This window comes from Sceloporus occidentalis, unplaced genomic scaffold (assembly GCF_023333645.1).
Source record: "Sceloporus occidentalis isolate IW3139 unplaced genomic scaffold, rSceOcc1.0.p SCAF_2, whole genome shotgun sequence".
NCBI lineage: Eukaryota > Metazoa > Chordata > Lepidosauria > Squamata > Phrynosomatidae > Sceloporus > Sceloporus occidentalis.
Genome location: NW_028316982.1, coordinates 44746409 through 44762588, shown reverse-complemented (window position 1 = coordinate 44762588; position 16180 = coordinate 44746409). Strand labels below are relative to the sequence as shown.

At 38.0% G+C, this 16180-nt stretch overlaps 1 protein-coding gene across 1 annotated transcript in view; it reads right to left on the bottom strand.

Moving 5' to 3' along the window:
* The window catches only part of SLC25A36 (solute carrier family 25 member 36), a 52243-nt gene that overhangs the window by 21616 nt on the left and 14447 nt on the right, over window positions 1-16180 (bottom strand). Inside the window, exons 2-3 of the mRNA XM_089509250.1 lie at window positions 9075-9245; window positions 1708-1785 (exon numbers count right to left, since the gene is read on the bottom strand). Coding sequence (XP_089365376.1) covers window positions 1708-1785; window positions 9075-9245 — 249 coding nt within the window. The remainder of the gene's footprint in view (window positions 1-1707; window positions 1786-9074; window positions 9246-16180) is intronic.

The window sequence follows — 16180 nt, the reverse complement described above, 5'->3', positions numbered from 1 at the left end:
TTAGAAAAGATAATAATTCTAGGAAAGGTGGAGGGAACAGCTTGGGAATAGCTGCTCCTCAAAAATATGGTGTACAACAAGGGGCCAGTGCTATTCAACAGCTACATGAAACCAATATGAAGGATCATTTGGAGGTATGGGGCAAGATACTATCAGTACACTGGTTACACCCAAATATATTTCTCCATGCCTTCAAATACAGCCTCAAATAAAGATAGTGTGTCTCCTCTGAATGGATGCTTGGATAAGGTAATGAGTTAGATGAAGGAAAACAAATTGAAACTGAATGCAGACAAGACGAGGTGCTTACTATCAAGGGAGCCCTGGTGGTGCAGTGGTTAAATGCCAATACTGCAGCCACAAGGTTGTGAGTTCGATCCCAGGAGCTCCAAAGTTGACTCAGCCTTCCATCCTTTTGTAGGTCTGTAAAATGAGTACCCAACTTGTTGTTGGCAATCAGCTTACAGATCGTAAACCACTTAGAGAGTACTGAGTAAGCAGTATAGAAACGTACATGCTACTGCTATTGCTAAGAGTCCTAATCTGGAGCTGAAGTGTATCAGCCCCAGAAAAACTCCTCCTGAAAGACTGTGTTTGCAGTTTGGGAGTGGTCTCAAATGGGATTATTTCTGCAATGTATTTTGGACCATAGTCTCAAATTCAAACCACTACACCACACTGGTTTTCTCCAGGGAAAGTACTATAACAGTATTTGTTCCATACAGTAAAGAAAGCTATCTGCAAGGGTAATGTTGCCTCAAACTTTACCAAGAGACAAGTATTTAGGTTGCAGGTTAGGTTGTCAGAATGAATCAACCCTCTTTTTTTGTCCAAAGGTGGCCTGAGATAATTTACAAGATAACAGATTGCAGCATGCTGTGGTGTTCATCCAAAGCTGGGCATGTAGCCACCTGACTCACCTAGACAATAGTAGTTTCTTGGCATATCTCCATTTTTCCTATTATGATCTAATGATCCTTTTTCATAGTTCATTCAACACATTAATTGTCCTTTACAAGAAAGGAAGAAAATCTGCTTTCTGTGCCAAAGTGTACTATGGAATTTCCCCCCCGTACTGTCTCAGATTCTTATATCTCTAGAATTTACTATTTACTGCTTTACTGGTGCAGTGGCACCACTTCAGTCCAGTTGTCCTTGATAAAATGGTAAGCAGACTTTTTATGCTGGAAGGGAGAATATGTAACACTAAAAATTAAACCTGTTCATATAAAAAGAAGCTACATTTGCAAAGATGTGTGCCATTTAGTTTAAGAACTTTTTAGTAGACTTCTGTAGACGTTTTCTGTGAGAATAGCAGTTGACACATCACGGACACATATGATAACAATCCACAGTATGACTTTGCAACTATAATGAACTTTTACCTAGTAGCATGGCATACCAGAATCACAGTATGGTTAGTCACTCTTTGTAAAAAACAATGAAATAACTTTGAGATACTTTTAACGTGCATATATACATATACACACACTACATATTCATATTTGAATGGTCTGTGTACACACACACAACATTAATGCAAATATCACTACTCACAAAGATGTGGATAGTTTGCAAAACAAACAAACAAACAAAAAACACTCATATCCAGTGACTTTACATGAAGGAAAGGTATTGCAAGCTTCCATTATCAAATAAAAATATTTGTTTGGAAAACTGTGCACCAACAAACCAAGATAACATTACCTGGATGGAGCCACGCCTACCAAGTTAGGACCTAGTCCCCGGAAGAGTGAGCGAGGCCCTTCTTTTTGCAAGATCATCCTGAAAAAGAAACAAACACATAATAATTCTTATTTAACAAATGAAGAAAAAAATCACACCACTAAATCACATTGCATAGCTTTTTATCTTTAGGATATAAGGAAGGAGGGATCTGACGCTAATGCGGTCAACCCAAGCAAAAGAAGAACAGAATCCAGGATAGATTAGGAACAGTTCAGGTTGGCAAAATAAAGAAGGCTTATCCTTACTGAATGCAATTAGCCCCATACAGAAAACTGAGGAAGATAAACGTATATGGTAGGCTATAGATGGATTAAGCAAAATATTTTTCTTCTGACTGTGTGTCTGAATTAAGCATGCTAGCCCCACTCTCTTTCTCATGATTTCCACTGCCTTCTTCACTTGGATGGTGACAAGTCTGAAGCAGTCTATCCATGGAAGGCTTCCACACAACATGGAACCCTGGAAAAAATCAACATTCCAACTAATGGTACACCTCCAAAATTCTGGAGACCCTCAGGTTCAGAATGTAATCTTCTACACAGAGAACACTGATACTAGAGACCAGTGATGGCGTACCTATGGCATGCGTGCCAGAGGTGGCACTCAGAGACCTCTCTGTGGGCACACATGCTGTCGCCCTAGCACAGAGTTTGCCAGAGTTTCTTACTAGAAAGCCAGAGGGATGTGGCACTTTACAATAAATAAGTGGAGTCTGGGTTGCAGTTTGGGCACTCGGTCTGTAAAAGGTTCACCATCACTGCTAGAGACAGAAGGGCTAGTATTCCCTTCCCTCTTACATGTTCATTCAAGATGGCTTCATTATGACCCAATAATAATAATAATAATAATAATAATAATAACAACAACAACAACAACAATAGGGCTAGACTGAGCTACAGATTAAGATGTTGTCATCATGAAAACTTCTTCTATCATGACTAGCCTCCCCTCTCCCCCTCTTCTTGAAAGATTCAAAGATAATTTGAGTAAAGGACTAGATAAAGTATTTGCAAGACAACTGCAGTTTATTGAAATTTACCCACCTGAGAAAGAGGTGTGAGAGTTTATTTTTATGCCAGCAATTTACCTGAGGTAGTATCGTCCCATGTAAAAATCAAGGTGGTACAGCCAAAACATCTCAGCTCCTAAACAGAGTCTAAAGTAAAACCTGGGCCTTTTTAGCTTAAGAAGAGACATGGTAAAGGTACATAAAATGATGCATGATGTGGAAAAATGGTTAGAAAGAAGTTTCTCTCACATATATACTATCAGAACCCAAAATCACACAATGAATCTGAATGGTGAGAGATTCAAGAAAAACAGAAGTATGTATTATTTTGCATGCCATGATAGAATGTACTGATGGCCTCAAACTTAAGACACCTTTAAAAGAGGATGACACAAATTTATGGCAAGATTCATGGCTACCATGATGGCTATATATCACCCCTAGTATCAGAGGCAGTATGCCTCTGATTTTCATTTGCTGGGTAACACAAGTGTGCAGACACTAGCTCTCAGAAGAAGTCTGCTTGTAGACTTTTCATAGACATCTTCAAATTTCTACAATAGTGAAGAAATTCAGTAACAGGCAACTTTGTTTGCATTAAAGATTTACTAGGAAACATTAACTGTGAAATGGAAAAATGGGGCTAGCCATGACCACCGGAGGGAGCAGTAATCGTTTTCCTTTACTATGAAAGAAGAGCTTTTGTTGGCATGTCTATTTTTTTAAAAAAGACTTTTAATCATCTCCAGACATGATCTCAGTCATAGGCATTTGCACTACATCTAACCCAAACATCAGAGGTATTTCTGGGGAGAGGGAGAGCTATTATGGCAAGGCTGGGATTTATTTCCCTGATTTAAATAACTGTACCAAGATTACAATACTTCTCTAAAATCAAAGATGCTTAGAAATAACCATTATCAAAAGTACTTTTAAAAGTAAACCAGATTTAATGGAAATCCAGCTCTGAATATGTTTACAGTTAATTAAAATCTGGCAACAAACTGATGAACCAAAAAGTAGAAAGTAACACTGAGTCTTTTCATTCTGAGTTAAAACTACAATACACACTGAAGGATCATATTCAGAGCCAGTTCATGTATGTTTAGGTTCCAAAGCAAACTTATTATTTAATCAGCATGTTGCAATGTACACCACACTATGCTTATCCATTTGATGAGGTGCTAAACAATGCCAGAATTTCTTCAAAGTATTTCTTGTTCAAACAGAAATGCAGGTTAGTGACATGGAAGTTGAGCAATCTACAAACAATGACATAAAAGAGTCCCGCTCCCAATGGTTTAAACTGATAATTCTCAGTATACACACTCAATTCAACACTGTGGTTCAAAAACTCAGTAACTATTCTTGCTGGCAGCAAATATGCTGTTCTCCCTCATTTTTTGTCCAGTTACACAAACAAAATTTGAGCTTGAGGTACATCACTTAGAGACATTTGTTTATAAACAAACTTGTCCTCTACCTGGTTCATACTATGTACTGTATAATCAAAATTTAGAGCTCTGAAATATGCTGCTCAATTGCATTCCTGAATGGTAATGTGTCTGAGATTCATTATCATTCAGGAATGCAACTGTACAACATGTTACAGAGCTCCATTTTCTGAACAGTTACCCATAAGTATTGTTCCATAATTCTAGCTATGGAGTTAGAGTAAGGTAGAGCAGAACACCAACAATAGTAAACCAAATGATGCATAAAATATATATTGCAAATAACCCTGTTTGTTACGTTCAAACCATTTCCTAAGTATACAAGATAATTTTTTTTTTTTATTCTCACTTTTCAATTGCCAAATCATCATAAGTATCTAGAAAACCATAGATCCCAGAACAAGGTTAGTCTGGAGTGAACAAAACTCTCCCTGAAATAATCAGCCAAAGTTGGACCATCAAGCCTCCTGTATAGTTTGAGCTTTAGGAATTATCAGAAATATACATGACCAAATACACACATAGATCTACTATAGTTAATGCTTCCATGAGTGATGTAAGCTGCATGCATCTATTTATGCACTAACTTAGGAGTATGCTATGCTGAACACAGGAAGAGAAATAGTAATTATACATTGTGCTTTTCAGAGTTTTTATATTTACAGATGATTCAATGATCAAAGATGAGGGAAGTAATTTGTCCTCCTGGCTGTGCCCTTAGGTATTATGATAGCTGTTCTGATGACCCAACTGGAGGTTCCATATCACAGAAGGAGGTAGCCTATCCCACTCTCAGTGACCTTTGGAAATAATTATGCTCTTCACATATTTCACCTAGCCAAATGTGAGCTTACCTCCTAAAAGTAGGAGGATGGGGCAAAGAAGCTTGCAGAAGCTATTTTTACTTTGTGTGTTAGAAAAAAAGCTGAAAAAGAAAGGCCTACTACAGTATTGTGAGTCAGAGTCACCCTTATTAGCATTCATGTGTTTTTTCTGTACTCTGTATAAGCTCTGGAACTAGTTTCTGGCAGTACTTCAGGGCTCTGGGTTATAGATGATTCACACATGAGTCACAAAATCAGAATGGATCCCAAGGATCATAGTCCAGCCCCTGCTACAATAACTATTTCTTGGAGGTGGCTATTCAACCACTTCTTAGAAATCTCCAGAGTCCCTATCAGTCTCCTGTGTAGTCTTTTTTATTAGAGGCCTTAGGCTGCACTGGCACTACAGAAATAATCTGGTTTGACACCACTTTAACTGCCACAACTCAATGTTATGGAATTCTGGAAATTGTTATTTATTGTTGTACCAACTGGATTATTTCTACAGTGCGGGTGCAGCCCTCATCTCTAAAAACTTAAAATTCATTTTTTGTTCTGTAGACATAATGATAGCCAGATCCAGTTAACACAGAAGCATTTTGTTACTGGGACAAATGCCTAATAGAACCAGTAAGAGGGACCTAATGGGGTTGCAAAAAACCCTGAACCTTACATTGGCTTTATATTAACAAGATACGCCAGCATTGCACTGCCTTTTAAATTTTCTCTCCCCTCCCTCATTTTTCCCCCCGGCCTGTTAACAGATTTCCTTTTGATTTTAGTTAGAATGTGTAAGATTTCTCTTTAAAGAGAACAGAATTTGAGGCTCTCTAGCTAGAGCAGGAACAGGGCTTCACTCTTACTAATATTTTCTTTAATCCTGCAATGGTTACATTTTCAATATTCTTGACTTTTCTATTTATTTAAAATTTATTTTAGAATGTCACAGAAAATTTCTTGATTCATCACCTTTTCTGTTACTTAAGAACAACCATACTGGTTTAAACTAAAGAAACATCTAGTCCACCATTCTTATCATACACTGCCAAATCACTCATCTGTAGGAAGCCCACTAGCAGAATGTGAAAACAACTACACCCTGCATGTCGCACTCCAGAGCAAGTGATACACTGAGGTGTACTGCCTGTTACTGGAGATGACATATAACCATCCTGACTAGGAGCCATGACAGGACCATCATCCATGAATTTATCCAGTTCTATTTTAAAGCAAACTAGGTTGGCAACCATCACTTCATCTTGTGACAGTAAATCTTATACTTCTACTACTACTACTACTACTACTACTACTACCATTCCATTTATTTATTTCTTGCTTTTCCTCAAAATTGGGATTCAAAGCAGTTCATAATTTAAAAGAATAATACAATCAAAAACATAGAAAAAGTGAGTATTAAAACAGAATTTAACTATTACAGTTTTAAAACACATCACACATTAAAAATGCAATTTAAAAAGTTAAAAGCTCTGGAAAACTGCAAAACTCAAACAATACAACATCCTTTAGCCTGTTCTTTTAAAACTTTATTTTTAAAAGTCTGTCTGAATACAAAGTTTTTGGTCTGCAGACTAAAGGACAAGGAGAGGCCATTCTGACCTCCTTGGAATAGAGCTCTAGAATCTAGAGCAGTGGTTCCCAAACTTTGGTCTTCCAGGTGTTTGGGGCTTCAGTTTCCAGAACTCCCAGCCAGCTTGGTCAACACTAAGGAAGTTCTGGGAGCTGAGGTCTAAAACATCTGGAGGATCAAAGTTTGGGAACCACTGGCCTAGAAACAACTACTGAGAAGGCCCTCTCTCATGTCCCCATCAACTGTGCTTGCGATGGTGGTGGGACTGAGAGAAGGGCCTCTCCTAATGATCTCAGCCCAAGTCAGCTCATACAAGGGAAACACTCTGCCTGATTCATTACCATGTCACGTGTACTTTCTTTTATCTGTCTTGACTCTAACACCATTTAGTTTCAGCAGATGACCCTGGATTCACTAACCATAGGCAAGTTACTCCAGTTCTTTGGCTATTTTGGTTCTTTTAAAATTTTCTCCAACTTTACAACATCCTAAGAACAGTGACTAAAACTGTACATTCCAGACGTACGTTCCATCGATTTATTAAAGGGAAAGAAAAAACTGGCAATGTTATCTCTGATTTTCTTCCTAATTATCCCCAATTTGGAATCTGTCCTTTTTTAAAACAGCTGACACACATTGGATTGATATTTTTAGATTTATCAACCATGACCCCCAAACCCCTCGTCAGTTGCTACCAGCTCACATCCCACATATCTGTGAACTTGCTATTTTTTGCCACAATATGCATCACTTTACACTTGCTTTTACTGAATTTTCCTTTCGCTGTAATTAGTAAGCTATATTTCTTTGCCCTGTATAGTAGCCATAGATGTTTTCACAATTGTGAAAAGAATTACATTAAGCCATTCTCTACAACCTATCTACAACAACCAATATTGCTCTGCCAAGAGAGGAACTATGGTGCGATACAGAGCGCCAAAAAGAGGCGCCGCGGAGGTGCCTCTCCTTGCTCCTCAGCAGCACCGCCGCAACCAAATTCTGCGACGCTGCTGTGCAGCAAGAAAGAAGCACGCGGAAGCAGCTCCTTTTTGTGGTGCAGTTGCGCCGCTGCAAGCCACCAGACATGGCGCGATGGCGTCGCAGCTGCGCAGCGCTGTTTGGACACTGCGCTGCTGCGACGTCATAGCTGTGCGTGCCGTGTGGATGGTGCTGCACAGCTGCGACGTCCTCATCATGTGCTAGGGTTGCAGGGCATGGGCACGCGCCACCCCCAAGGCAACCCTAGCATGTCGCAATGACGCCACAAAGGGCCCGTCTGGCCAGGGCCTAAAAAAGTATTAGTAATAAGGAAGAAATATGTAACCTTTGCCAGATGGAATGATACTTGCAAAACACACACACACACACAGAGAGACATTACTCTAGTATAGGGGTGGGCACATAGCAGAGTACTAGGGGCCACACATGCACCCAATGCAGTTCAGAGCTCCATGTTCCCCTAATCATTTTTTTTTAATTACTCAAAAATTTCTCCCATTCTTATAGCAGCAATTTTGCCAAGTTTCCAGTTTTTTTCATCTTTCTTTACTAAAGCATGACTTGAGATCAACTTCCAGTTATGGAAAAAGTGCTGCCTAATATAGGTGGTGGGTAGGACAACAGCATGGCATGATTTCACCCCACAGCCCTGGCACAGTGTGGCTTTTTGAGTAGAAAAATGGGGCTGCAGGGGTGTGGGCTTTGAGTAGCATTTAAGGGTCATAAAAACAGCACTGAAAAGAAAACGAGACAGAGAATGTTGACTAGAAGCATGTATTTTGGTCTATTGTCTCAACTGTACCTTGCTTTTACTATAGACTGTTGTACACAAATGTTGATATAGATTTTATTTTCCACGAGGGTTAGTTTAACCGTAGGAATATCCAACTTCAAAAGAAGATGTCATATAGGTAACAAGGTAATACGTTTCAATTTAGAATTTGATCTTACAGGAAGTGCAAAGTATACTTCTGGATGTCAGAAAAAAAGACATATTGTATTTACTCAACTATTAGTTGATCTCATGTGTAAGTCCAAGGCAAGTTCTGGGCCAAAATTATGGATGATATGACCTGTGGATAAGCTGGAGTAAAACTCAGAGGCATTTGACAAATGATATAAATGACAAGGGAAAGGAAAATAATGCCGAAGAACTTACAAAATTCTGGCAGGCATACCTTTTGCACTCACACTAAAGGCTGGATGGATGAGAAAGTAGAGGGGGGCCAGTGCTTCTAAAACAGATTACACTCTTGCTTTTCACCAGGGAATGGTTCCTTTTTTCCTTTTATTTTTTTAAAATAGTAAGAGTTAAAGTATAGTACTTACATTGATCTGTGGATAAGTCGAGTCAATTTTTTTATTTTTCTGACTAAAATATCTAGACTTATACATGAGTATATATAGTAAGAAAACTGGGTATCTGGAAAGGGAAAGAAATAGGTACTCACTTTAAGCAATGAAGAGGCCCTGGGGAAACTCTAGTTACACGATTAACACTGGCACCATTCACAGTATTTAGATGAACTTCAGAGATATAGAGGGTAACAGAGGAAGACTGCAGACGCGTTTTCACAACTTCTAGTGGACATGTCAGAATGGCACCTACAGTGCCCCCACATCTGCAAAGAAAAAAGCACACACAAGATTTCAAAATCAGCAAGGAGTTATAAACATCTATATAAAAATAACTAAAAAGAAAGTAAGACAGGTTTTAAGGACAGCATATCTGACAAACATTTTCCTCCAGCTGTATTAATCCCCAGATTATCTCTCTTGATTATCTCTGCTACCTGCCTTTTATAATCCACGCAATATGAAAACTGGGATGTCAGGGTTCTAACAGGAACCTGTCATGAAGACAAGCAGTTAATTTTTTAAAAGAACAAGGCAATACTATGGTTTGTGAGTAAGAAATTCTAGATAATTTCTACAAGCAGACAGCAAATCACTGTTAAGTAGGGCACAAGAACAATCAGATCTCCTCTGGATCACATTTAATGCTTATGACCTAGAAGAATCCGTTTACTTCTCTCTGTGTAGTCTTTCCACCAACATCAAATTAGCACTCAGTAAACCTCCAGGTTTTTAAAATAGAAATGAAGCACCATCAATGTGAGTTTTCAGTAGCTTGATTTCCCCTTTGTGGAATGATAACATTACAACAAATACCCTGTTTTCCCCAAAATAAGACATACTCATAAAATAAGCTGTAGCAGGATTTCTAAGCATTTGCACAATATAAGCCATACCCCAAAAATAAGACATAGTGATAGGCCCAGCGCAGAACGGAAGGGGGCAGGAAGGGAGAAGAAAGATTGGGTCAATGGTTCTAAAGGAAATGGAGTCACAAGAAATTCAGGATGGAATTCCGGGTATGGAGAGCTATGATTATGTTCCAGAAGAAGATGACTTAACTATATTTGAATAAATGTAGATTGTTGTACCATACTTAATAAAAATAAGACATCCCCTGAAAATAAGCCATAGTGTGTCTTCTTGATGAAAAATAAATATGACAGTGTCTTATTTTCAGGGAAACATTGTAGTTTGTGAAGAGTGAATATTTTGCCACTACAGTACAACACAGTTGTTTTATCACTGTAGTTGACTTTGAGATGCTTTCTAATACCCATTTGTACATCCCACACAGAAGATTATTTTCACTTTTCAAGAGGATCTTCATTCAGTTCTTTTCATTCATGTTCCTATAAAAAATACATTTTAAAGCATTAAACTGAACAGAATGATACAGTATCAAAATTATAGTCCATTTAGAGATTACAAGGCATCACCTTGCACTTTATTACAGAACTGAGAATCCAAAGGGCAGTTACCTACCATGAACCTGGAGAATCTCTGTTAAGTTAATGGTGGGCTAGAAAAAGAAACAGGTCAACATGACCATGGGTTACTCTGGCTTTTGGAATTCATTAGCCAACCCATTCACCAATCAACCATTTCATTCAATTACAATTTTGCCTCAAGTTCAATTGTTAGCATCAACAGCCAAATCTAAATTGTAATCACTAACAACATTTTCTAAAAATGTTAGCAGCCAGAAACCCTAGTCTGATATAATGGTGGTTTCCTATGCTTTTCTCTGGTGTTTCTGACCCATGAGAGGGCTGTATTAGCATAATTAACTTCAGATAAGGAACTGGGTTAATTTCAAACACACGTGCAACACCTATTCCCCAACGTGCAGCCTAGACTTCAAGTATCAAGAGCCTGATTATTCCATTTTCTTCTCAAGCTGTCCCAAAATAAAATTCATCCTTGGTCAACACACAAAAACTACAAGTGTCCAGTTAAATAGATCAACAGTGTCTTTAAAGTAAGCAAGAAATATTATTTTGGTACAAATCTGGCACTGCTGGGGCACAGAAAACCAGAGTTCAAAATGTTTTAAAAGTGTCTTTTTGTTTATTTACTAAACCTGTTAGCAGAAATACAGGAAGTGAAACTGCACTTTCTTTAACTTCATCATCCTGGAAAGTCATTAATAGGAAGCTGGTAACAACTATACTAAAAATACTGAACAAACACCTAAACAAGTGGGTTTTTTAATAACAGGTGGGGATTTTTAAAATATATACCAGTACTCTTACTATATGACAGATTAATGCTATTTTTACTGTAATTATTTCTAGGTTATCGCATACCTTGAACTTGTCAACTAAATTGTTATTACGCATATATCAATGAGATCATACTGTACTAGCTGAACAATGATAATACCTGGGTATCACCAAATGAAAAAAATAATAAATTAGAGAATTTACCTTTTTCAAACCTTTGTGACTATGACTACAGATATAATGAAATTGAGAGAAACTTTGAGACATGAGAAGAAGAGCCCTCCCTCCGGTCCATCTGCCTTGGTCCAGGCCTCAGAGGGAGAGAAGAATGCTGGACCTGATTCCCTCCCCCCTCACCATTCCCTTCTCCTTTTGTGTCGTGTCTTTTAGATTGTAAGCCTGTGGGCAGGGAACTGTCTGTTATCCCCTCTATTGTAAACCGCTCGGATTCCCAGTGATTGGGCGGTATATAAATAAAACCTATTATTATTATTATTATTATGTAATGGAACTCACTGTAAGTGAAAGGGCACAAGAAAAGATATAACAGAGAGAGTGGTTTGAGCATTTGAATATGCTCTGGAGACCAGGGTTCAAGTCCCCATTCAACCATGGAAACGCACTACAAGTGACCTTGCATAAGTCTCACTCTCTCTGCCTCAGAAGGAAGGCAGAGACACATCCCTTATGAACAAATCCTGGCAAAAAAATCATGCAATAGTCCCACCTTTGGGTCACCGTAAGTTGGAAATAATAAATAAATAATAATAAATTTTATTTGTATACCACTTTTCCATAGATCAGAGCGGAAATGATTTGAAGGCACATGACAAAACAAGAAAAGAAGTTTAACTTTCAAATTCCGTGTTCACTTTCTGAAGTTTGCAATTATATGAAGTTGTATAAAGATGAATAACTTAAAAAAACTATCTGGATTAAATATTTAAAGGCTGCTATTCAAATTCTGTGTAGTAGGGCTTTCTCAACTGTGCAATGAAGGAACTCCAGCTGATCTCATCCTTGCTCAATTTTCTTTAGGCAGTCAAAACTGTACTACTCCAATACACTTCCATTCAGCTTTGAAGTTAAAGTGATTAATAGACACTGCAAATAAACAAATAACTTGAGTCACAGTGGCTATACTACTTATTTCCGTTTCTACATGACACTTTCAGCAGACTGCTTTATAGCTTTGTTTTGGGTTTTTTGTTTGTTTGGTCCCTTATAGTTCATCCCTCAATATATCATACAGGTTCTGCATTAAAGTAATGTAATTAATACCAATACCTTATGAAAACTGAACATACAAAAAAGGGAAATGGTGTTATACACAGAAATGAATCGCAACCTCGACTTCCATTGGCTCAAGAAACAATCCCCCAACCTGCTGCCCTCAAGAAGTTTGAGAAGAAAACTCCCACTTTCTTAACCATTTGTCATGTTGGCTGGATCTGATAGGAACTGACACTCAAAAACATGTGGAAGCAACAGGATGTCCTAAAGAGATAAACATGAAATATTCTACTTTCCCCTTCCCAAATTCTGTGTAATTTCTGAACTGTGGGAGTCTTACTTAAGGTCAAATGCCTATAAATTAGACAAGATTATAAAGACTTTCAGGCTTATTTCATAAAATTTCTGTGTGAAACACAGGAATTTCAGATATTGTATGACTAAAGCCACCCAAGCTTTTCACTTCCACAATTATGTAACAAAACCCAACTCTTCTCATATCTGTTTCGTTATTCAATAGACGTATGCTTAAGTGTGTGTTGTGTAACCCAGTTCCAACATGCAGTGCAGAAATAATGAAGTCTGACACTGCCTTAACTGCCATGGCTCAATTATATGGAATCCTGGAATGTGTGTTGTGGCACCAGAGCTCAAATATCTTACAAAACCACATATTCTTGACTTCTATGGCACTGAGCCATGGCAGTTACAGCAGTGTCAAACTCCACTATTTCTTGTTAGACTTCAGTGGGACTTGTTTCTTGTGTGCCTTGACTCAAAAATACCTACTCTAATTCACTAAGAACTGTATACAACCTCAAATACATATGTATCTGTTAACATTAGCTTGCTATAAATAAAACTCCTACTGAAGAACTACCAAGGCAATGAAGGAAGTACCGGTTATACCACAATTAATGAAGAGGATGCCTTCCTGGACGTTTTTTCTTTAAGAGAAAATTTGATACGAGAGGAAGAAATGACACAGAAAAAAATAGGGACAGGTTCCTGCACCCTTAAAAAAGAAGAGTAATTCAATATGTTTCACCAAACTTTTCAGTCATTTATTACACTCTCAGCTCAAGCTTTTATTGTACTGTTTACGGCAGATATACTGCTACAACATGACACTGAAAGTCTGTGTTTCTCTATGTCTCTTTCACCATCCTCCTAATGCTGGTGATGCTAAAAAAACTTCATTGCACAGAGGATGATGAGGAAAGGGGGGTTTGAAAGGTATATATAGGCTTTGTTAAAAACAACTTCTTTGTTAGAGGTAAAGTCGAAGGCTTTCATGGCTGGCATCCATAGTTTTTTGTGGGTTTTTCAGGCTATGTGGCCATGTTAGAGGCTTTAACTGAAGTATGCTAGTATTCATCCATTGGTTACATATAATCATATGTAAGACACTTAGGCCAGAATTCTGTTCATTTTTAATGTATGTAGTATAAATATAAACCAGTGAGGTGTAGTGGTTTGAGACTTCGACTATGACTCAGGAGTTCAAATCCTGCTTGGCCATGGAAACCCACTGGTTGACCTTGGGCAAATCACACTCTCTCGGCCTCAGAGGATGGCAATGGCAAATGCCCTCTGAAGAAACTTGCCAAGAAAAACCCTGTGATAGATTCACCTCAGGGTCGCTATACATCGGAAAAGATTTGAAGGCACACAACAACAAACAAGTAGTTATACTGGATCCCATAACTGCCCAATGTGCACCACAGCCTATAGCTGTCCCCTTACAAAATGGTTGCCACATACACAATGCTATCTGCATCAACAGTCATAACAGTACCTATGTCAGCAGGTCTTGTTAACATGTGGCCCAAGGATCCCTAACAAGTCCATAGATTGGTTTCAAAAGGTCCATATATACTTGGTGCAAACATTATATTCCTCCCTCTTCAGTTTCCTTCCTTTAATCTGAAATGTTTTAAGATAAGTTTTCTGGGGAGGGAGCCAGATTCTCAAAGTAGTCCATGACCTCAAAAAAGGCTAAAATCCACTGGCATTTGGATGGCTAGGAGACAGAGGAATAATTGTACTAGAACCACCAAAAAGTTCAATACTAAAGTATCTGTTGGTTATTTGGCCAGGAGAGGTGAGATCAGAAATGCATTAATAAACAAGAAGCACTCAAGCTTTTAGATATTATTTGTTTTCAAACTCTGCTTTTCTGAGAAGTTAGGAGTGGTGACCCTTAAAATAATTTGAATCAACTCTAACAGTAATGAACACTAGCTTTTAGACTCCTTTAGGTGTTCATCAACTTCAAATGCATTCTCTAGGACACTGTGATTTCGTCAAGCTATAGCCTAACAAGAGGCACACTGTCCCCATTCAAGTCAAAGCAGTATGTACTATGATGTTAACAGACAGGCCTGATGTATTGCTGCAACATTTAACCAATTAATCTGTTGGAATAATTGATTAAAATGTAAGTGAGAAAAATATATCCCTAGTCAGACAGCAACATGATACATTATTTTTAACAATATTAATTAGAAAGCTCCAAATAGCAAATACTGCCTTAAAAGACATTCCTGATTTACCCCCTTTTTCTCTCATAAATTATAGAGGTGTTGGTTTCTATGCCTGATGTAACACACATGCAAATTATATAGACATTTAACCAATTCATCATTAGTGTTTGTTTAACCGGGTAAGTTTTCTAAATGAAGCTTAATGTGTTTAAACTGGCCAATAGAATAATCATAAGTTTCTGAAACCCAAAATCTCACAATTTGGTGCTTAGATTGCTGAATCGGTAATCATAATTTGCAGTTGCAGGCCAGCAGGGATGTAAAAGGGTAGGTAGACCCTCTTAACTTCCATGTAGGATTTTAGTTTGCAAAGCACATTAAAAAACTTATTCTCACCAGGTTTTCCTCTGTGTGAACCCATGACTTATTATTATAATTAACCTTTATTTATAAAGCGCTGTACATTTACATAGTGCTGTACATACAATCTTTTTAATTGGACGGTTCCCTGCCCTCAGGCTTACAATCTAAAAAGACATGACACAAAAGGAGAAGGGGCATTAACAATGTGGGGTACAGTGGTTAAGCATCTTGTTTATAACACTGTTTCGATGGTAAATTTTTACAACTGGTCCTATTTATTCTGGCATTGGGCAGCAGACCACAGGAGTGGGCTATACAATGCAGCTATAAATTACCAGATGATTCTCAAACTTTAGAAGCTACAGAAACACAGAAGGCTATTGAAGTCTACAAGTAAATGATTAGCTATATACAGGAGCACAGGGCCTTTACAATCAGTGACTCAGGAGAAAGGTTATAATGTTGTCACATTTTACAACATAGTTGTATCAATTACTGTACAAAAATAATTTCCCTAGCCATTAACTATCTATTCATAATTAGGCTCCTACTGACCTACCAGAAACAAAGTCTGAAGTTATTTCCACAGAGGCTGCCTTAATCTATACTAATCTATATTCCAGACGTCCGTTCCAGAAAAGTGATTTGGACTGGTAACCTAAAGTGTGGCTTCATAATAATATCCAATACACCTGTAGAAAAGGAATGATATTTAAGAGATTTTCCTGTAGGAAAAAAGAATGCTACATAAATGGGACAGAGCAACATAAGGACACTAGGATGAAAAAGATCCAGGTTCAAATTCTCCACTCAGCTAATCACGATTTTTGTGTGGATAAAATGTGGATGGGGAGAGGTATGTCATCCAGAGCACGTTGGGAGAAATCTGGTTCA